Genomic DNA, 23,704 nt, shown 5'->3' with positions numbered 1-23,704 from the left:
GAATTGTCATTAACCCACACTTCGCCCAGGGCAACACATATAGTGGTGGAATGAAGGAGGCAACTGAACTATAAAGTCTGAGGTTCAGACATCTTGTTAGTTGTGATGAATTCCTTCAACATCCCTCAGCTACAAAATGGTCATTCCTACTTTATAGAATTTATATGTGCTATAATAAAACAATATTAAAGAGATAATAAATTGCAGATAACTATAAAGATGGCATATTTTATTTTAGGTGGAAAGCTATTATACCATGTTCTGCTTTGATATTAATAAAATCATACCCACTTATGAATTTCAACATGTCTCCAGAACGAAGGACCTTTTCTAACCTGAATGGTTATTATTGTCCTAAAAGTTCATGTAGGAAGAATGTCTCACATTGACACATTCTTTGTAATTCATCTAGAAAGTTTATTTGTGTTTCTATAAAATGTGTCATTATGAATAATATTATGTTATAGATAATTAATTATGGGTTCTGTTACCTGATTCTAAATTAAAACCATGATGCACATTCATTTCCTTATTAAATTACTGTTGCTAACATTGTTTAGTTAACCAGTTATGGCATCACTAGAAATCCTAAGGGCACAAAGTACTTTTTATTCTAGAAAATTTGATAAACATCAGTCAATATTCAACCATGTCTTCTACAAGCATAGGAGAACAAGACTAGTTTAATAATAACATCTATGATTTTGATATTTAATTTTTATAATGCAATAAAACAATTAGAGCTGACCTAATCCTGAGAGACATTTTTTACAGTACCATTTATTTTGATATGTATACTTCCTGATAAGCAGAGATTATGAAATAGTGGACTATTATAGGCAGACACATTTCTATAAAAACCCTGGTGTCACTGAAGATCTCCGCTGCGGTCACAGGAGCGGTTGGTTATTCTGCATATCATTTCTTTCTTCAGGAACCAAAACCAAACAGGAGATCATGGCAAGTGCAGACTGGGGATATGATGCCAAAAACGGTAGGAGCACTTCTTTTGTATTTGTCAAAATAACACTTTATTCCCACTTCTACTGTTAAATTTAATAATCATTTAACTTAACTGTACAGTCACAGGTTAATGACTTGATGCACTTTTGAATAATTACAATATCATTGTATGTAGTGTTAGTAGTTGGCCTTTGGGCATAAAGATCTACAAAAATATATTTGGTATGTGCATACTATTTCTATACTATAACTGTACAGATAGTGTAATTAGGCCTGTATTGATGATATTGCCAAATATACTGTTTTTTAGTATAGTAATGAAAAGTACATTTTCAAATACTGAATGCCATTTAAGAGACCTGACTAAATCATAATCTAACAAGGAAATAGTTGAAGTCCTGATACTTGGAATGAAGCATTCTGTAAAATTGTAGCTACATGGACATGTTTGTTCCCATAGGTCCGGACCAATGGAGCAAGCTGTATCCCATTGCCAATGGAAACAACCAGTCTCCAGTTGATATCAAAACCAGTGATGTCAAACATGACACCTCTCTGAAACCTATCAGTGTCTCCTATAATCCTGCAACTGCCAAAGAAATTGTTAACGTGGGACATTCCTTCCATGTAGTTTTTGATGACAGCGGTAGCCAGTCTGGTGAGCATAAAGACATTTTTGATACTTGTTTCCTTAGAGTCTACTAAATGTATTTTCTGTTGAAAACAGATTCTTCTCTCATATAATACATTCCAACCACAGTTTTGCCTCCCTCCACTCTTCCCAGATCCTCCCCACATCCCTTCTCCTGCAGAGATACTTTTCCACTTCCCTTCAGAAAAGAGCATGTCTAAGAGACAACAGGTAAACAAAACAAAAGAGGATACAAAAAAAATGCCAAGGCACTCGTATTGAGACTGAATAAGGCAACCCAATAGGAGAAACAGTCTCAAGAGCAGGCAAGAGTCAGAGTAGCTTCAGAAGCAGCACAGCGTCCTGTGTATTGTGTACTGTATTCCTTACCTTACTTACAATTGCAACGACTGGGAGGCTTTGTGGCCTCCTGGAAGACGGCTCGCAGAGCTGCCAGCTCTTCTTGCAATCCTTCTATTTCCTAATGAGCCATCTCTCCTTTTCTGGCTGTTCCAGGATCTTCATCATTATTTCTGTAAAGAGACAACTTTTTTCCAAAAGAGTCTAGTATGAAAATCACAATAAACATGAAGCCATAAAGGAAATATCCTAAACAGGATGAGAGTGGATGAACTTAATAAGAAGTCAGGTGGTGCGCGAGTTCCCATCATTTCTGAGAATCTGGCATGTTACTTGCCACATGGTTGACTTTTCATCAGTATTTATTGAATAAGCTCTTAACGGATTGTTCTATAAGAGTTCCAGTGACATGAATGCCATTCTTACCCTAGTTTCCCACCAAATTCTAATTTGAAATGTTAGCTACCTTAGGGGTGTGCCCCTTATTAATAATAGGTTAGGTCTAGAGGGTATTTTGCTTAGGTAATCACATGATTGGACAGATTCACCAGGCTGGATTGTCATTCGGAGAAAATGTTTAAAAAGTGATCTTGCCCCACAAGCAGTAAGTATCTCTTGGTCCCTGGCCATAGGGTCTCAACAAATTAGTCAAACTACATTGTTATATCTTCAATAATTGTTTTTAAAAAAGCAAGTGACAGTGAATTTTTAGTTAATAGAAATTGTACTTACTAGCTACACAGTAAGGTTGAATGAAGAAGTATCCTTGTAAATTAATGGAGATCAAAGAAAACTCTGTGATCATATCATTTATTCACCTTGAAATATATCATCTTGGCAACATAAATATGTAAACTTTGCTGTAACTTGTAAATATTTCATGAGCTATATCGTTGCTGCCATAATCAGGAAGGCACTATATATTAGTGTCATCCTCAGGGTTGTGGAGTGGAAACACAATGAAAATAAAATGTTGACACCCACTGGTGTTTGTTTCTATTTCACACAACATAAAGTAGCACTGATTTATATTAAATATGAACCAGAGATTACCTGGCTGAGAGTATCTCTCTTTCTTTCTAGTTCTGAAAGGGGGCCCTCTCTCTGATACCTATCGGCTCATCCAGTTCCATTTTCACTGGGGCAATTCCAACGACCATGGATCTGAGCATACCGTGGATGGAGTCAAATATTCTGCAGAGGTAATGTGATATATTAATGAGAGACAGCTCATGAGCATGCCTCCAAAACATATCTGAATGAATTAGAAAAGCTACTATCAGAATACATCAAAGAGGAGAGCTTGCTGGTCTTTGTAGGACAGATGCATATAAATCCATTAAAATCAAACACTGGCACACTATATACTGCAATAAAGGGATATTTTATATATTTATCTAAAGAAATGCCCAAACATATAGGTAAGAGTTCATGAAAAATATTGACATCTTGGGGGAGGGTGAAAGGGAGAGGGAAGAGGCAGGGAGGGGAGCAGAGAAAAATGTAGAGCTCAATAAAAAAAAAGATAGCTAAAAAAATTGACATATTATCAACATCAAAGTCCCTGACTGAACTGAACATTTTACTTTTACTTTTTACTTTTACATGTTGCTTTTACTTAACTTCTCAAATTTGGACACACCAGTATCATGTACTTGTCCAGGCAGGAACAGTGAAATAACACAGTAAAAAAAAAGCACTGGACTTTAATCATAGAGTTAATGGTTGAAAAGAGGAGCCCACACATGGACAAGGTTCTATGAGTCCCTGTTTAGAGGTCACAATGCCACCTCTTGATCCTTCCTCCTATGGAAATTTGTGAACAATTTCTAGATGTTATATCTCTATTTCCTTTGAAAACCTGGATACGCATCATCAAACACAACTGTTTTACTTTTAGGGAGAAAAAAGGATAAAAATCTTCACTATTTATATGAATATATAGTGTGTGTACATAAGTATGATTCCATTTTAGTTTTAATTTGCTAAAATGAACTCTATAATGCATATGATTTTGAAATTTTTCCCCAGTTTCCAGTGTATTATCATTATTTTATAAGTCAGAAGGGGTTTAATTTTTTCTCTTTTAAAAATAACTGCTCAGTATTTCAATTATATAAATATCAGAATTTATTTAACTAGCCTTCTTGATAGATAATTACAATATCTGCTTGTTATTATATTCCAATGAATTTTGTTGCTGTTGTTTTTATCAGATAATCCTTCAATGAATACATTATGCCTTTATCTGAGATACCTATTGAAGTAACTATGTAAGAGAAATTTCTCACAGAAGATGTTTTAAAATATATGCAGTTTATTGTGATAGAATTAGGTGCTAGGGGATTGAAGACAGCATTAACTTGTTTTATTTTATAATTTTTATATAATAACTTTCAGTGTTTCAGAAGGCTATAAAAACTCATTCCTAGTTTCCCTTCTGCAAAACTGAAGGTGGACTAAAGTAGAATAGAAGTCTAAAATATTAGGCTTTAGGAAGGATACCTGTAAATATTAATGGCATCTAAATCAGGGATTATATTCACTCAAATAAATTGAGAAAAATAATCTAAGCCAATGATGAGAAGCATTTAGTCACAAAGTTCAACATGTTATTTAATATACAGCTTGAAAACTTGTGTGGAGGACACACCAGGTGATATAGGGTAATGTGTGACATGTGCAAGGTCCTCTCTTGACCTTCATGGAGTCAAAGCTGGGCCATATTGGCTATGTGACTCTTCTCTTCTATAGTTAAGTACTATAGCATCAATCTCCTTATGTACTCAAGCCAGCTTCCACATCATAAGTGATCAGTAACATTACCTGTAGTTCTGTAGAGGAGATAACACATGAGCCGATGGTGGGAATGAAGTAAACACTACTAAATGGCAATGTGAGTGCACACAGAGAGTTGTCAGTGAGCAGGGAGTATAAACGATAATGAGACGACACGTGAACTAGGACTGTTCTGAGTGATTGTCCTCAACATTCGTGTTCTAATTACTCTATTTATCAACTATTTATTGAGTTTTTATAGTATACTAAATTTTTGTTGTTAAAGTAACTAAGAAGAATCCTCATTTTATAGGGAAATAAAAAGTCTTTTTAAAAAGTGAGTTAAGTTAAGAAGGAAAGAGAGGGGGTAGAGAGAAAGAAGAGATCTGATAAAAGCATGAAAACAAAAGATTTGAGTTATGGTGGCCATAACTTTATATTGGATAATCGACTCATTGAGGTGTTGTATTTGAGTTCAGTCCTAACTGTAGAAACAAAGAAAGTTCAGCAGTTAATAAAAAAAAAAAAAAACCAAGCAATGACCAAGTGAAGAAGTATACTCTGCTAGGCATGGAGGCTGATAAATGTGTAAAGCATGAGATTTTTTTTTATAGCTGTGGTAGTTTTTGCTTGAGTGGTTAGGAGAACAGTATTACCTTTCCTAAGAGGAGAAAATGACAGATGTAATATGAGGAATCAAGGTTTTTCTTAGCCATATGACTCCTCAGACATCTGTTAGATATCATATGGAGATATAAAGACAATATCAGAAACACATCCAGGCACACATGCATGTATGAGCCTAAAATTTCACCAAGAGTTTAGACTGCAGAATTTGACTGAGGGGATCCTGGGAAAAACACTGATATGCCCAAACTTCCAAGCAGTCAAGGATCTTCTTACAAAGTTCTCTCATGGAAGAGAAAATTATTTCACCTTTTATCCTAAAGCTAGTTGCCCACAAGATGAGAGTTCACATGGAGTTTGTCTACCACTACCATGAAATATCTTAAATATAACACATTAACATATAATTCATCTTCTGTCTCTTCCTTTGCAACAATATTAATAGTGAATTATTTACATGTCACCCCTTCTAGCTTCACATAGTTCACTGGAATTCAGCAAAGTACTCTAGTGCCGCTGAAGCCATCTCAAAGGCTGATGGGATAGCGATCATTGGTGTCTTGGTGAAGGTGAGTCATAGGAGTTACACAGTTTTCACTTGATTTTTACAATGGTAGATGCTGTGAAACCTACTATCATTTAAATTTATATTTTCATTGAAGAGATGCTCTGAAGAAAGCTGTCGTTAAATTGGATGAGGCTGAATGACTAAGTGTCTTTGGATTATAATATTTTGACCTGACTTTTATCAAACACTTATTCAGAAAATGACAGAAATGCATCAAGTATAACTAAAATAACAGATAAAATCGAAGGTGCAATTTTGTGTCATTGTTTTAATAAACATCCAGAATATGTCTTACATATTTTGACCATCTTGTTCACAAATAAATTTAAGCCATATTTTCTCTTGACTGTTTTGTCTGTGATTATACCTGATGAGAAATTGGCAGAATACAAGATCGCATAAAAGTACATGCCACATAAAATTTCCTCTTAGAGCACAAAGAAATTCTCTCTCTCTCTCTCTCTCTCTCTCTCTCTCTCTCTCTCTCTCTCTCTCTCTCTCCAGTTATTGATGTTACTTGAAAAACTAAATTTTGACTAAAGAAGATTTTAAAAGTATCAGTCTGCAACTCACACTTTCTTTATCTTTTAATTCTCTAGGTTGGTCCAACCAACCCAAACCTGCAGAAAGTACTCGATGCCCTAAACTCAGTTAAAACTAAGGTAAATAAGCTAAGTAAGCTAATTTAATTCTGAAAACAAGAACACACAGAAGTACATAAATCATCCAGTTGCCTGTTTGAAATGGGAAACAGGAAGACAGGCGTAGAAGCCAAGCAGACACAAGGTGCCGTGGAAACCTTTCTTGTCCTGGAGCAATTGATGCAGGAGCTGGTTTTCTTTTGTTTTCTTGGTGCTTGTTTCTAGTAGAACACTTTTTGATCTGATAAAACCAATCAAAAAAGTGACTTTTTGATCAGACACTTCTTGATCTGCTAAAAAACAATCACACTCCAGTGAGAGCTTCCTGTTTCATAAAAGGAACATCTTGAACTCTTCAGTAACATGACAATATGGGCCCGAAGAGCCCTATTTGAGAACTATGATTCTAAACTAAAGTTAAAACCCTTAATGGATTTTCTAAAATATCCATTCTTAGCACCACAGTCTTAACACTGTTTTACCTTATTCTGAAGGTCAAAGTAATTATCATTTTTTTCAGTGAGTAGAACAACTGTATTTTAAGAAAAATAAGTTTGTTTTATGCTGAGTTCAGAAAAGAACTTTGAATGAGCATGTAATAAAGTGAGATGGAATGTTCTTTAAATTCTACTCAAGGATATAAAAATATATGAAAATAAAATAGAAGGAAATAGTGAGGATAAAAGCAGAAAATAGTAAAAAAGAAATAAAATTACAGATGAATACAAAACACTATTTTATCAACAAATAAAGAATTTACTCTATAGAATAAACAGCAACAAAAAGAATCATTTGGGCAGCCTTGGTATAAGAAAGCTGGCACAAACACCAAATGTTATTAGAGGGACTGGCAAGATGACTCAGCAGGTAGCACAGCCTTTCCTAGTAGTATGGCTGAAATAACTCTGAAATTACAGCAAATCATTTACAACAGTGTTATTGATGAAGTCATATTTTTGACCAAGTAGAGTTCACTCTAGATGTGGATAGCTAAGTGTTAGAACTAATCTTTGATTAGATCATTATATTATCGGATTAAATATGAAAATTCATATTATTAGTTTCTTCAGCTGACGTTGTTATAGTGCAGTCATGAAAAAAGAATAGTACAGTGCCTACCGCCATTACAATTGACATCATAATTAAAATTTTAACTATTAAACAAATAAAGAACAAAACATAAAGCTAAATATTGGGAAAACAAAGACAAAATTATCATGTATCGATGATATATCTACCTGGAAAATTTATAGGAGTCAACTAAAAAATTAAATTGACTGAAAAAAGCAGTCTGGTAAAACTGGTTGTATAAAAATTACCTTACGAATATCAGTTAATTTCTTTGGATAATGCTCTGTCCTGTTCTAGGGGCAAAGGCATTCAGGACAAACCCATCAATTACATTTTATTCTTATTTATTCCCATAAGTATCCCTGATCAGTTATTATTTATCTAAAGAAAATTGAGATATTTCCTAATGAATATTAAATGTCTTTTGATAAATATAAATTACATAAAATTTTTAGATTTTTCATCATCCACCAAATGAAGAGGAAGATTCAATGTCTAAAACTTCCATATAGTATTTTTATGTTATTTATATTGTTCATATTCACAAACATACCAGACATTAAACAAGTATAGTAGAAAATCAAAATTTAATGCACCTAAAATTTCTAGGTAATATATAAAGGGGCATAGATTGATACATTTTATAGCATAATATATACTGTTTTTGTTCTCAGGGAAAACGAGCCCCATTCACAAATTTTGACCCATCCTGTCTTCTTCCTTCATCCCGGGATTATTGGACTTACTTTGGCTCTCTGACTCACCCTCCTCTTCATGAAAGTGTGACCTGGTTCATCCTCAAGGAGAGCATCACTGCCAGCCCTGAACAGGTATCAATTAAAATGAATTTATTTCTAAACAAGCAAACAAATAAATAGATAAAGTCCTTCCAATAACTGTTTTTACTCTATGTAGAGAGTAGACTCATGAAGTTCCAAGTTCCTGCTGTTCTTCATAAAGAAAAGTCAAAACTTGTTAGGTGGCTTCTCCGAATGTCAGGAACAGACAGTGAATTCTCCTTGGAACTTCCACAATGTCTCTCAGGTGGCCAAACTTAACAGTTGGTCAAATCGTCTCAGTTTTTCTAGCTAAAGTTTTAAAACATCGAACAAAGCACCTTCTGGCTTATTATTTCTAAAGATGCTGCTGCTGTTTGATGGAAGAGCTACTTTCCCCAACTGTTTTGTGTTTCTCCCAGCCTTGTGCCCTGCCATTTACTGATGCTGGTGGAGCATCAGTAAATATCTCTACTATAGCACTACTATAGGCCCTTTGCATGGATTAAGCCACTTAATCTGAACAACTCCCAAAAGGAAACGCTATAAGAATTTAAGGGGTGCTGAACTGACAACTTGCATAAGCTCCCCAAGTAACAGAGGAAAGCTGATGTTCTGACGGAGCCAACTATGCGAAGGCGGGAACATTAGTGCAGCCCCCTTCCTGTCCACCAAGAGAACCACCACTATCTTTAACTGCTTTCTAAGCAACAATACATTAACTTCTCTGGAAAGAAAGTGCTTTCTTGGACTTTAACAGCTTTTCATCCTTTAAATGTCTCACCCCACAGCTGGCACAGCTCCGCAGTATTCTGTCAAATGCAGAGGGAGAGGCAGATGTTCCTATTCTGAACAACCACCGTCCAACCCAGCCGCTGAAGGGCAGAACAGTGACAGCCTCATTTTGATGCTAGGCAAGAAGGATCCTCCATCAGGACCCGGCCCTCTGCAGACATCACCCAGTACAGTGGTCAGTTTTAAGAAACAAAGTTATTTCTGTGCTAGCAAGACAGCAAACCTGCAAATCTAATCCATAAAGCTAACAGCCATTCATTTTAATTCCTGGTGTTAATGCAGATAATCCATAAGCTTGCCAATTGTAATCTCTATACAAGCACTGTGACTAATGTCTCTCTGTGGAATGTTTCATAAGAAAATCACAATTAAGGGATTTCCTTTTCTCCTCTCTCCATTTTAATTGAAGCAATAAAAATGGCATTCTCTCTTCTCCTTGTCTATTGTGCATTTTATTAAAACCATTAGATTTCTCCTCCATTTACAGTACTAAACCTTAAAGGGCTTACCTGAGTCTTTCGCCTCAAATGTCATCTAAGAGAAGCCAGGAATGAAGCACTGACTAATCTCTTTGACTTAAGAAAGCCTCTAGATTTAGTGCTTTTATGCTACTACAAGCACTGCTTTCATCCATTTGCCCTACGATTACAACGTAAAAGTGACTTACCAAGGGTAGGGATTTTCTTCCATTATTATAATTGATGGGTTTGTAAGCATAGTCTGTGTTTTAAAACTGAAAGGGGCTGGGTAGATTGGTCGGTCAGTAAAGTGCTTTTTACACAAGTACAAAGACCTGAGTTCAATCCCAAGAACCCATATAAAAATGTAGTTGTGGTGGCACTATTGTCAGCCCAGTACTGAGGAGGTAGAGACAGGCACATTTCAGGGGCTTTCTGGCCAATTGCAGACATTGAGTCATATTGATTGTTTGTATGTGTATGATGATGATGATGATGTGTGTGTGTGTGTGTGTGTGTGTGTGTGTGCGTGTGTGCACATGTGTGTTCAGGCATATGTGGAGGTGAGAGGCCAATAACAGATATGTTTCCCAGTTTGTCTCTATTTTTTTTTTGAGACAAGGTCTTTTCCTGAACCTGGGGTTCAATAATTTGACTAGATAGGCTGACCAGTGAGCTCCAGGGTCCTCCTGTCTCTCTCTCTCCAGTGTTACAGACAAAAGCTGCATATCCAGTACCTGTGTTAGTGCCGGGGATCTGAATTCAAGTACTCATTTTGTGTGGTAAGCACTTCACAAGCAACCATCTCTCCAAACCCATACTTACACCTGGATTCTCAAGCTGTCCTAAGAACCAAAGGGAAAGAAATATTAACTTAATTTAAGACATTCATGTCGAAATAATGCTCAGGATCTTCATTTTAAACACTTTCTGGAAATGAGCAATTTCTAAATAAGTTTTATAGGAAGGACCTAGAAAATACTGGATTCTATGACCTGTGCTTTGTTGTTTGTTTAAGGTTAAAATGGATTACAGGATTTATTCGTGTGTATGTTACGTGAGTCTCATAATTGGAAGGATAAGCATGGGGCGGGAGACAAATGAAGGTCATCAGTCTGGTTCTCTTAAGCTGAATACTTCCAGAAAGTCAGCTTCCTTCCTGCTCCTTCATAGGGCTTCCGTGCTTTCTTAAAGTGACTGATAAAGCAGCCGTTCTCACACATAGAGGAGTGTAACAATGAGGGGCCTGTTTGTTTGTTGGGGTTTCTGTCCTGCCCGAACCCCCAGCTGTTTAGTCCCAAAGTAAAAATCACACAAGAGATCTCTATAAATTATAAAGCTGATTGGCCCATTAGGTCTAGCTTCTTACTGGCTAACTCTCACATCTTGATTAACCCATTTTTTTGATCTATTTTAGCCATGTGGCTCAGTACCTTTTTCAGTGGGGCAGCTTACATCCTGTTTCTTCGGTGATCTGGGCAGGAGTGGGGAAATCAGCTTCCTCCTCCCTAGAATTCCTCCTGCTCTCCTTGCATCATTTCCCCTTCCTGTCTAGTTTTCCCACCTACACCTCCTGCCTGGCCAATCAGCGTTTATTTAAAACATGATTGACAGAATACAGACAATTCTCCCGCATCAGAGGAGCGGACCTCCTTTGGACCATTTGAAGATTTTACTCACTTCCCTTCTGTTCTGTGCCTTCGCTGCTTGCTGATTTTTGGTAGAATATTGAACATCCTGAGAGGATTTTCTGTTATCTTAAAAGTGTTTGACAGCCGGCATTTATGACAAATTCCCTGGAACTCTAAGAAAGATCTAAAAGAATCAGCTTCAGTTTCCTCAGTGTTTCCAAGCTTGTGCTTCCACCAGGATGTGAGATGCAGATCATCCTGCCTTTTGGGATACATACAGTCAACTGCTCAACAAGGGTTTCTTCTCCACAATGTGAAAGACCCCAACCCAAATTGTTCAAATTGCTGCCGCAGCTAAAAATAACGCCATTTTATGCAAGGCTTGTACTTTTGGGGAATTCAGACAGAGGACAGTCATACATTGCAAAACAGGATTACAGACTGTCTGTAGCAGAACAGGATATCTGTGGTCAGCCGTGAAGGCAAGGCAAGAACGGGAAGTGCCAGTTATGAAAGGGCCAACTCAGCCCTAACCGGGGGGTCCATGTATCAAGGGGGAATTTCTCCCCAATTTAACCTGGCTAACTAAATTAAGCTGTCCAATGAAATCCCTGTAACCAAGGCATCTGCTTCTGTAACCGCGCTTTTTGCTCTCTGCCCTTATAAAAACCCCTTACCACAGCCTGAGGGCGCGCAAGTTCTCTGAGAGACTCTGCTGCCCCAGGCGCCTGTGTATCTGAAAATAAACCTCTTGCTGTTTGCATCCGCAACGGTGTTCTCGTTGATCCTTGGGAGGGGTCTCTCCAGAAGGAAGACTCTCTTCGGGGGTCTTTCAAATGGAAGGCTCTAGATAGTGGTTCTCAGCCCTCGTAATGCCTCAATACTTTAATACAGTTCCTCATATTGGGCTGTTAATCACAACCATAAAGTTATTTTTGCTGCTACTTCATGATTGTAATTTTGCTACTCTTATGAATCATAATATAAGTATCTGTGTTTTCCAATGCTCATCGGTGACCACTGTGAAAGTATGATTCAACCCCCTAAAGGATCATGACCCACAGGTTGAGAATGGCTAATCTTTATGCTCTACAGATGTCTCTTTTCCTGAGGTGAGCATTGTACTAGGAGAATAGATATACTAGACTGATGTGAAGAAAATCACTCTTTCAATATAAAATAAAGTACTTCCAGGGCTGAGAGGATGACTCAGTACATAGAACACTTTCTCTGTAAGTATGGGGACCAGAATCTGGATCCCCAGAAGCCACATAAAAACCATAACTGGTGTGGTGACCATAAATTATCCCTTGAATAAGCTAGCTGGCTAGCAAACTTAATCAAAAGAGAGACCATGTCCCAGTAAATATAGCAGAAAACAATCATGAAGACAACTAACATCAGCTGCCAGCCTTGTGTAGGAGGTCCTTCTGTTTATATGTTGCTTTCATTGGTTGAATAAAGAAATTACCTTGGTCTTTTGATAGGGCAGAACTTAGATAGGCAGAGTAGACAGAACAGAATGCTGGGAAGAAGGCCAGTGTGGCAGACACCATGGTTCTCCTTCCCGAGACGGATGCTAGTTAGACTCATGCCGGTAAGCCACAGTCAAGTGGCAATACACATTAATGGAGATGGGTTAAACTAATATGTGAGAGTTAGCCAATAAGAAGCTAGAAATAATGGACCAGGCAATGTTTAAATGAATATAATTTCTATTTGATTATTTCAGGTATAAACTAGCTGGGTGGTTGGGACAAACAAAGGGCCCCCTCTCTCAACACCAGTCTCCACCTATACATGTGCACTTATACTTACATTTTCGTACATAATTCGAAAATTCATATACACATGCATGAATGCACATGCACTACATACATAAACAGGCAAAATGAAAAAAAGAAAATAAGTCCATCTCTATACAGAAGTAGACACTGGAGTCAGCGTAGCCAGGAGTAAGCACTGGCTGGGTTGACTAGATGTGGAATGACAATGTGTCTTCTCATACCCTTTGTTTAAGGTACCATTTTTAGAAAACATCGTATTTGAATTTGCATTATGTAGTTCATTTGGCCCAGCTGTGAAAAGAACACAGATATAATAAGCATGAATAAGAAGGGCTTTCAAAGAGACAAGAAAACATGACTCTTGTTGTAGGGAGAGGGCCACTTGTTCATCCCGGCTGCCTGGCTAGTTTACACCAGAAATAACCACACGGAAATTGCATTAATTAAATCACTGCTTGGCCCATTAGCTCTAGTTTCTTATTGGCTAACTCTTACATATTAGTTTAACCCATCTTCATTAATCTGTGTATCACCACATGGCTGTGGCTTACCGAAGATTCTAACCAGTGTCTATCTCAGGCAGAGGATCCATGACTTCTCTCTCTCTCTGCTTTCTTTCTCCCAGAATTCAATTCTGTCTCCCCTGCCTACCTAAGTACTGTCCTATCAACTAAGCCAAGGCAATTTTTTTATTCATTAACCAATGAAAGCAACACACAAACAGAATGAACTCCTACACCATTTCCCCTTTCCTTTTAAACAAAAAGGAAGGCTTTAACTTTAGCATAGAAAAATTACATATAACCAAACAGTTATCAAGCAAAAATTACAGTTACAATATTTGTATATACTTTATCTTTTATCATAACTAGGTAAAACTATAACTATAAATTCTTCAACTCCATCAAAGACTTCAGAAGGATATAATATTACCTAAGTAAACAACTTCCAAAACTCTAGAAATGACAGAGACATCTTGCTGCCTGTACATTTACCCAAAGTTCTTCTGCACCATTGGGGCATCCATCTTCAGCCTACAGGTCCATAATATCCAGCAGACTTGTTCATGAAGCTGGAAATTTCAAAGACAATTCAGTCACTTTCTTCTGTATCCTGTAGAATATCTCCAAACTCTTTCATGAAGCAGTAACCCTGAAGGACCATCTCACCTTTTTGCAAGTTCAGCAATCATCTCTTTGCAGGTTCTTCATGGCCAGTTTATGAAACGGTCCAGGCAAGAGCAGTTTCTTGCCAAATGGCTAACCAACTCCATAAGGAGCCTCTTCGATGCCCATCTTCCTCAGGAAGCAGGAGCAGACATGTCTCATTGTCATGAAAAGCCCTAGGTTATTAAAACATTTTAAATGCCATATTCTGTAGTCTTTGAAAGATATGAAGAATGCCTATCCATCTGAAATATATCTATTACAACTATAAAATCAAACTTGACTATTATAGATGATTATCTATTAACTTTTATTTCTTAATAATACATTACATTTTTAAATGAACTTTATGATTATAATACTTTAATCAAGAACAGAAATATACATGTAACACGATTGACCTTAAATTTATATCAATAAACCAAGATCCATACAAATGCAAATTATTCATATCTATATCACTTTTAAGTTTTAATTGCTTATCTTATATTCTATTTTTCCTTTTTTATTACTTAAAAAAATCAATTCAAATTCCAACTCTCTCCCCTCCTCCCAGTCCCCTCTCTCTCCATCCACAGACCTTCCCCCCAACCCTCCAACCCTAAGAGAGTGCCATGTACCACACCCTGTGGAAAGTTCAAGCCCTCCCTACTATGTCTAGATTGAGCAAGGTTTGCATCCAAAGAGAATAGGATCCTATGAAGCCTGTACACACAGTAGAGACATATCCCAGTATTGCTATAAGTGGCCCCTCAGTCTGCCCCAGCTGTCAACCGCCTTCAGAGGGGCTTGGTTGTTCCCATGCTCATTCACTCCCAGTCCAGTTGGAGTTGGTGAACTCCCATTAGCTCAAGCAAACTGTCTCAATGGATGATTCCCCCTACTTCATAGTCTTGAATTCCTTGCTCATACTCTCACTCTTCAACTGGATCTTGGGAGCTCAGTCCAATGCTCCAATGTGGGTCATTGCCTCTGTTCCCATCTGTTGTTGGATGAAGGTTCTAAGGTGATATTTAAGATAATCATCAGTCTGACAACAGGGTAAGGTCAGTTCAGACACCCTCGCCTTTATTGCTTAGGGTCTCAGCTGGGTTCATCCCTCAGGGTTCTTGGGCATTTTTCTAGAGCCAGGTTGTTGGATCCCAGGTTCTTCCCCTGCTCCTTGAGGCCAAAGCACAGGATGCAAGAAATGTTTACACTAAATCAGCCTAGCTTCCTGTTAATTTCTCTGCTCAATTCTACCAGCCTGGAGGATTAGCATAGAGCCTTGTTTCGTCTTTGGTATGGTAATTTCACCTGCAAAAGAGAGTTCCCACAGCGCCTAAATCTTCTCCTAACTGTCTGTCATAGCTCCCAGCTCGGTACCCCCCCCTGCCTGGAAGTACCTGCCACTCAGCGCCAGGCTCTCAACACTGTGATCTCACTCCTGGCTGGGAGGGGGTCCTTCTCTCCTGGGGAAAGAGGTATATTAACCTGACGGAAGCAAAATAAAACTTGGCATTCACCTCTTGGCGAATGACCCGGACTCTCTATATGTGTATGTCTTGTGTTTAACCCCTAGGCCCTTGCCCAAGCTCATAAAGGTATGGAGGCTCAGTCCATACCAGGAGGGTGGTGATGCAGACTCGAGTGTTTCCCACACCAGATTTCTTGCTAACTCCATAATGGCTCCCTCAAGCAAGATATCTCTTTCCTTGCTCTCATATCAGTCTTTCCTCCATCTCAACCATCACATTCCCTCAAGTTCTCTTCAACACCCCTTCTCTCTTCCCTCTACCCCCCACTCCCTTGCTCCCAAATTTTTGTCTGATTCCAATTTCCAGGTGGGTCTATATATGTTTTTCTTTGGGTTCACTTTATTTAGTTTCTCTAGGATCTTGAACTATAGGCTTGTGTCCTTTTGTTTATGACTAGTATCCACTTATGACTGAGTACATACCATATTTGTGTTTTTTGGGTCTGGGTTAACTCACTCAAGATGATGTTTTCTAATTCTGTTCATTTGCTGGGCAGTGGGGGTGTACACCTTTAATTCCAGCACTTGGGAGACAGAGGTGGGCAGATCTCTGTGAGTTTGAGGCCAATATTGTCTATAAGAGCTAGTTCCAGGACAGGCTCTAAGGTTACAGAGAAACCCTGTCTCGAAAAAATAAAAAAACGTGAAGCCCAGGGTTTACTCTCCAGCACCAAATGCCAAAGCACTGGGAATGTAAGGAGAAAGAGTATCATAAGGTCAAGATTATCCTTGGTTATTCAAAGTGCAAAATCAGTCTGGGATACATGAGAATTTACCACAAAAAAATGGTAAAAAAATGGGATTAGAATTTTAAATTTTTTGTACTGCCTTCACTGATAATTTATTAAAATTTGTTAAAAATTTACACCCTTTGGTGTTTCTCTGTTTTGAGATAGGGTCTCTTGTGTGAACTGACCTTGAGCTATGTACCCAAGGAAGATTTAAATTCCTGGACCACTAGACACTCCTTCCTGAACACTGGAACTGTGTGAGCCATCAAGCTCAGCAAAATTTCACAATATTTATTTCATAAGTATATTTTGGAGCAGTCAGTATATTCCTGTCAATAATTAATAAATTATGTAAATAATACCATGATTCATCACTTTTTAAAAATTAATCTCAAAATATTTGTGGGACAAATTAATTTTCTTAATGAGTTATGTTTGATTTTTCTATTATCTTTTGCCCAAATATTTACAGATCTTCTAAACAGCATACAGAAATATTCACTAATTTTTAAATCAGTTTTCTTTATATGGCTTAATATTTAATGATACAAAATTCATAATTTACACTTAATCACTACAAAAACAGCTTTGTAAAAACTGACTTATAACGTTTAAGACTTTGGACATATTGGACTCCCATTATACCTGCTCCACAGCCAGTGAGTTGTTCAGAGATGGAAGACTTTCAGCTTGCTATGAACTGCCTCTGAGACTCCAGTATAAGCCAACCAGTGATACACAACATAGCATTAGAATGGTTTGTTCAGAATATTTTCACCACAAAAATCAGCATTTTTTTCAAGGCCAGAGAATTTATCTCTGTCACCCAAATGCCTATGACAATTCCTGGCATATAGTAGGAATGAAATAAATTGCTTTAATTAATAGATACATGGATAAACCTCGTTTAAGAACATGCATCCTTGAGCATAGTAGTTCTCCAGTTAAATCTAGGTTCTGACTTTCAGAGGTCCCAGACTCACCCCTGCACCTGCAGGGGTCCTGGCTCAGGTCTATTCCTGGTCTCTGGTTCCTCCCTACACCCTTCTAGATCCCAGACTCATGCCTGAACCAAGAGACATCTCTGAATACAGCCCACTCCCTCAGCGCTTGCTCCCCTGTATCTGCTCCTGTGGAGTTCACTATCTCAAGTCTGCTCTAGCTAAAGTTGCAGGTTCAGTCCTGTTTCTGTAAATGCCCCTGGTCTTATCTGCTCTGTTCCTGAGGAGCTCAGCATCTCAGGCCCACTCCAGCCTAGGTCACTAGCTCAGTCACGCTCCCATGAAGCTCACTGCCTCAGGCCTGCCCTGGCGTAGGTCTCTGACCAAGTCCTGCTTTAGCAAATATACCTGGTATGGATCCACTTCTGCTCCCATGGAGTTCACTGTTCCAGGCCCGCTCCAGCCCAGGTTGTGTCTATTGACTTTATTTTGACTTGCTTCTGAGAATATATCTTATCATTCAGAGACTAAAATGGCCTTGAAGTTGCAATCCTCCTGCCTCAGCCTCCAGAGTGTGGGTATATATGTATCATATACTTCTATGATAGTGTCTATTAACTTTGAATAGTTAACTTCTCAGTACCTTGATCTCTCTATGTTTTTAAATTAGAGGTTATAAAATCACCTACCCTACAAAGTTGCTAACATTAAGGCATTCGATAAAGGAAAAGATAGCATAATATCACAAAGACTCAGATCTATAGTAATACTTCAAAGTGCTAACTGCTTGATAAATAAATACCCAAGGAAAGTTAGGTGACACTCCACTGACTTTTACATTAACATAACTCCTTTGATCACCACAGCTGTCCTATGAATTATACATAATTATTATCTTAATTTCAACATGAGAAAGTTGGGGCTCTAGAGAGCTCTTGACCTTATCTCAGAACAGATAGATAGGTACTAAAACAAGATGAAAATTTCAGTTCTTAATAGCTAAATCTGACCCCTTAACTTGCAACTTTCTTTGAGATACTGTCATTTTTCAATACATACATATATACATACATACATACATATATAGTGAAAATATAGTTGCACTTCTTTATTATAATTTATTTAATTTGTCTTAAATTAACATGGTGTTCTAAAAAAATTTCAAGAGAAAAATTATTTAAAGGGTAAAAAGCATGTGAATAGACATTTAGAATTCAATAGATCCCAAAAGGTAATATTTATTGTTTAACACAAATAAAACTGATGAGCATAACTATGTGTAGCCTTGGCCATCAGAATGTGATCAGCTCCAGAGTGGCCATGAATACTGCAATATTTTATTTGGACTCTTCTGTTTACTCTGTGTCACAAAAACTACATGAGAACTGGGTGGTGGTGGAATGTGCCATTAATTCCAACACTTGAGAGGCAAAGGCAAGCAGATCTCTGTGAGTTCAAAGCCAGTCTGGTCTACAAGAGCTTGTTCCAAAACAAGCTCCAAAGCTACAGAGAAGCCCTGTCTCGAAACACTGAAAAAAAAAAACAAAAACAAAAACAAAACAACAACCAAAAAACAACAACAACAACAAAAACTACATGAGAATTACAGACACTGGTGTAAAGGAAAATTAATTACTTCCCTGAGTCATTTTCAGAAGAGAACAAAATCGAGTTAATGCTTCTTTGCTCTAAGAAAAAATTAAAAATATCAGTCCCCTATGGCAAAATATTATTAAATAATTTCATGGGCCTTGAGGATATTTGCATTGTGTTTTTATGTTTATAAGTTTATAAAATTCTCCAAAAGCATCCTTTACACCATTGGCTTTTCATTCAAATAGGAAATGAAACTAGTCAATGTATGTGCCTACTTGCAAATATGAGGGTTCTAAGTTTTAAGCCATGAGATATTGAATGTTCTACTTAACGCATGAGGAAACAGATATATAAAAGCAGAATTCTCACAAGAGACAGGTCAATAAGATCCTCCCATGGAAGTAAGAACAGTGCATAGTTTGTGTAGGCTGATTTGGCCAGGATGGAAATGTCACATATCTTTATCACATCTACAGACTGATCATTTATATACAGAAAAATGAGATGGGCTGCTAGGATTAAAAGAAAGATAAGAGAGTCAAAAGCACAGTCCTAAAACCCAATTTACAACATATGCTTCCTACACTAACTTGTTGGTTGTGCACTCCATCCACAATGATCCTCTTCCTATATACTCACTGTACACACTTTAAGAATACATTTACTGACATGGGCCCCAAGCCACAAAAGCTCAAGCAAAATTTTCAGTTTTTAAGGAGAGTCACTACAGGATGAGAAAGAAAAAACAAAAGCTCCATGTTACCCACTCCTTGACTTTCACACAGCCCCTGTATCTGAGATTACCATGAAGTCAAGGACCTTGTTCTTCACATCATTATTATGTTCTTGATGCTTTATACATGGTAGATCATCAATAAACATTTGTTCATTGATGCAGGCAATATATTTTTCAGTGAGAAAATTCTTGTTTATTTTCATTGTTGTCTATTTTATTGTTCTTAGGAGAGAACAGCAGCAGTGATTTGTGGAAATATGCACAGAATGCAGCAGAGTTACTGAAGGAGGCAGAGCTTATATAGATTATGCACTAGTGTTCTCTATTATTTTCCAAAATATTTCATTTCCTGAACTTCATGTATATAGCAAGTCCTACTAGAGTAATGCAGTCAGGAAAGAAGACATCAGATTACACTTGAGAAAATGAGAAGATGGGAAAACAGCTTTTAGATTAGTGCAGACCTCTGGTCTTGCTGTCTTGTGAATAAATTAATAAGAGTGGTTGGGTATGTGGGGGACACTTGTTCTTACAGCACTCAAAATGCTGAGGAAGGAGGATCATGAGTTCAGGCTCTATAGTAAGATCCAGTCAGTCTTCAGGGTCTGAGGAGTATGCTGAGGTGACAAGCATAAAAAAATATACTTAGTTTTATGGTCCAAGATTTATTGTTGAGTCTATAAACTGAAGATACTCCTTAAGAAAATGTTACTTAAGTTTATATGAGAACTGGAGTGTGGGACATGTCCACAGCCCCGCAGAAGAGCTTCTAGTTCTTTCTAAAACCATAAAACTTCTGAATTTCTTTAATATTCATTTCTTAAACTCTTCTAAACTGATGTAGTAAAGAACCAATCTTGTTTGTGTTTACTTTCAATTTCCAGCACCTTTTTCAGTCTCTGTCATGGTATCAAATGTGTGCTTATTCCTTTTTAGTTCTTTCAGTGGGAGCATCCAACAAAACAGAGACAGAATATTTACTTTACTCAGCCTCTTCAAAGAATGTTTCAAAGCTAACTTCAAAATTACTTTTAAAACAAAGAGTGGTGATGACTGCCTGTAATCCTAGTATTTGGAAGGCTGACACAGGAGGATCATGAGTGAAAAGTCTACCTGGACTGTACAAACTAATGTTCACATTTTACTCTGTGCCATAGCATTATATCTTACACACATGTGAACTTAGGAAAAGTGATCTTACACCATACCACTGTTCATAACAACATTCATTAAATCTTGTCATCTGTGAGCACCATGTTACGGCATAGACCATCCCCACACCTGTAAAATGCCAATGTGGGAAAGACAAAAAACTAAAAGATTAGACTCTTCAGAAAGTGCCTCTGAGCTAATTCCTTTCTGAGTGCTCTCTGAGTAACTAACATCTATAAGAAGAGTCTGTTTGTTAAAGCTGATGGTTAACTGTTATAGGAGGCCACTTGTGTTTTCCCAGCTTCTCAGCTCTGAAATAACCACGTAGAAACTATATTAATTAAATCACTGCTTGGTCAATTACCATAGCAAGCTCTTACATATTAAGTTAACCCATTTCTATTATTTTATATTTTACCATGAGGTCCATGGCCAACCAGCAAGGTTCCAGCTGGAAGCTTGCATCTTTCCCCTCTGACAACGGGCTACATGGCACCTCACTGACATCACCTTCTTTCTCCCAGCATTCAGTTTAGTTTTCCCTGCCTAGCTCTATTCTACCCTCACAGACCAAGGTAGTTTATTTATTCATTAACCAACAAAAGCAACACATATACAAAAGGGCCTCCCACACCAGTCAACACTTCTGCCTCTGAATTCAGATGGTGATGCCTCCCTGAACACCACAACATGGAAACCTTACTCCAATAAACCTTTGAGCTAAAAATGAAATTGGTAACAAAAAGCTGACTGTGTGGAAACCAATAACACTTCATGTCTGTGGCCTTACTAGTTGTCATTGCTGAACCACTGTTGAGTTATACATTTCTGACCTAAAAGAATTTAGAATAAATTTTACAGATACTGTTCTGCATATAAGGCCATATGGGTACAATGCTATGTATGTATAAGAAATGTGTTTCTTTGTGACCAAACTTGTGAAATTTCTGCCATAAGGGATGTGTTTCCAGAATGTGTGCTGGAGAATGAGGGCTATAACACAGGTACACTGTGTAAAAATTATAGAACACAAATAAGCCTAAAAGATGTTTTTTAAACAACCAAATCCGATCTCACAATGCATGAATATATCAAAACACTTCACTGCACCACATAAATATAAAAAAGTGTTTATCAGTTGAAATATGCATATTTTAGCTTAAAATATAACAATATCATAAAATTGCTGAATAAATACTGATCAAAAATGAGTCTTAAGGTTTTTCTTTATTGTATTGCAAAAGAATACACACATGTATGTAAAGGGAGCTTAAAGACGGGAGAAGCTAGACAGATAGCTCAGAGGTTCTGAAAGAGCGTTGGCTGATCTTACAGATGATCCCCATTGTAGTTTCAGAGCCCACATGATAGCTCACATCATCTGTAACTTCAGCCCCATGAGATTTAATACACTTCTCTGAATCCTAAATGCATGTGGTACATACACATACATGAAGATACACATATGCATAAAATAAAATGCAACATTAAAAACCCACAACAAAAAGATATAGATAAATGTATGAGTAAAGAGACATACAGAAAGCTAAATGTGTGGCTGTATCATATAGATTGATAAGACCATATAGATGAATGCTATAAATTGTTACCTTATTTGTCTGTAATTCATTTGTTTAATTTGTCAATAATTTATGAATAATCACCCTTATCAGTTAATATACTTCTACAAGAAAATGATTAATGTGAAAACTGGTTCTTTAATTAAAAATTTCCACCTCCTCTCTTCCTCCCACTTCCCTTTCTTCCCCTCCCCCCACTTCCCCTCCCCCTCTTTTTCTAGTCCAAAGAACAGTCAGGGTTCCCTACCCTATGGGAAGTCCAAGGTTCTCCCTGCTCCCTCCAGGTTCAGGAAGGTGAGCATCCAAACAGACAAGGCTCTCACAAAGCCCATCCATGCAGGAGAATCAAAGCCCAGTGCCATTGTCCTTGGCTTTTCAGTCAGCCTCCACTGTCAGCCACATTCAGAGAGTCCGGTTTTGATCACATGCTCCATTAGTCCCATTCCAACTGGCCTTAGTGATCTCCCATTAGCTCTGTCCCACAGTGTAAGTACGTGAATACATCCCTCGCGGTCCTGACTTCCTTGCTTATGTTCTCCCTCTTTCTGCTCCTCATTAGGACCTTGGAAGCTCAGTTCAGTTCTCCAATGTGGGTCTCTGTCTCTATCTCCATCCATCATCAGATGAAGGTTCTATGGTAATACGCAAGATATTCATCAGTGTGGCTATAGGACAAAGCCAGTTCAGGCACCCTTTCCTCTGCTGCTCAAGGAACAAGCTGGGGACATCTTCTTGGACACCTGGTAAACCCTCTAGAGTCAAATCTCTTGCTAACCCTAAAATGGCTCCCTTAATTAAGATATATACTTTCCTGCTCCCATATCCACCCCTCCTTCATCCAAACCATTCCATTCCCTCAAGCTCTCCCCATCCTCCCCTTCACCCTTCTCTTCCCCCATCTCCCCTTATCCCCACCTCACTCCCCACCCCCTGGCTCCCAACCCCTGTCTGGCAATTTTGCCAACTACCAATATCCAGGAGGAGAATTATAGATTTTTATTTAGGTTCACCTTCTTATTTAGCTTCTCTAGGATCACAAATTATAGGCTCAATGTCCTTTATTTATGTCTAGAATCCACTTATGAGTGAGTACATACCATATTTCTCTTTTTGGGACTGGGTTACCTAACTCAGTAAAGTGTTTTCTATTTCCATCCATTGGCATGCAAAATTCAAGATGTCATTGTTTTTTACCACTGA

The 23,704-nt window shown here is 37.7% G+C and overlaps 1 protein-coding gene and 1 long non-coding RNA gene across 8 annotated transcripts in view; one reads left to right on the top strand and one right to left on the bottom strand.

Moving 5' to 3' along the window:
* Ca1 (carbonic anhydrase 1) overlaps window positions 1–9,643 on the top strand; it is a 79,161-nt gene extending 69,518 nt beyond the window's left edge. For all 3 annotated transcript variants that reach the window (XM_048420650.2, XM_085677400.2, XM_048420649.3), the window contains 7 exons: window positions 935–994; window positions 1,424–1,621; window positions 3,038–3,156; window positions 5,833–5,928; window positions 6,527–6,589; window positions 8,314–8,469; window positions 9,207–9,643. In XM_048420650.2, coding sequence (XP_048276607.1) covers window positions 958–994; window positions 1,424–1,621; window positions 3,038–3,156; window positions 5,833–5,928; window positions 6,527–6,589; window positions 8,314–8,469; window positions 9,207–9,323 — 786 coding nt within the window. In that variant the 5' untranslated portion in view covers window positions 935–957 and the 3' untranslated portion in view covers window positions 9,324–9,643. The remainder of the gene's footprint in view (window positions 1–934; window positions 995–1,423; window positions 1,622–3,037; window positions 3,157–5,832; window positions 5,929–6,526; window positions 6,590–8,313; window positions 8,470–9,206) is intronic.
* The window catches only part of LOC125391305 (uncharacterized), a 33,393-nt gene extending 22,182 nt beyond the window's left edge, over window positions 1–11,211 (bottom strand). For 2 of the 5 annotated variants that reach the window (XR_014997421.2, XR_014997417.2), the window contains exons 1-5: window positions 11,102–11,187; window positions 10,406–10,513; window positions 8,386–8,461; window positions 3,008–6,809; window positions 1,985–2,127 (exon numbers count right to left, since the gene is read on the bottom strand). This is a non-coding gene — a long non-coding RNA (uncharacterized LOC125391305). Of the gene's footprint in view, window positions 1–1,984; window positions 2,142–3,007; window positions 6,810–8,385; window positions 8,462–10,405; window positions 10,514–11,101 lie in introns of all 5 variants that reach the window. The other 3 variants (XR_014997418.2, XR_014997420.2, XR_014997419.2) reach the window with 3 other exon arrangements.
* Window positions 11,212–23,704: the final 12,493 nt, after the last annotated feature.

The sequence above is a fragment of the Myodes glareolus genome, chromosome 16 (genome assembly GCF_982192425.1).
Source record: "Myodes glareolus chromosome 16, mMyoGla1.1, whole genome shotgun sequence".
NCBI classification, from domain to species: domain Eukaryota; kingdom Metazoa; phylum Chordata; class Mammalia; order Rodentia; family Cricetidae; genus Myodes; species Myodes glareolus.
Note: the sequence above shows the minus strand (reverse complement) of the source record. Positions and strands in the feature narration are given on the sequence as shown.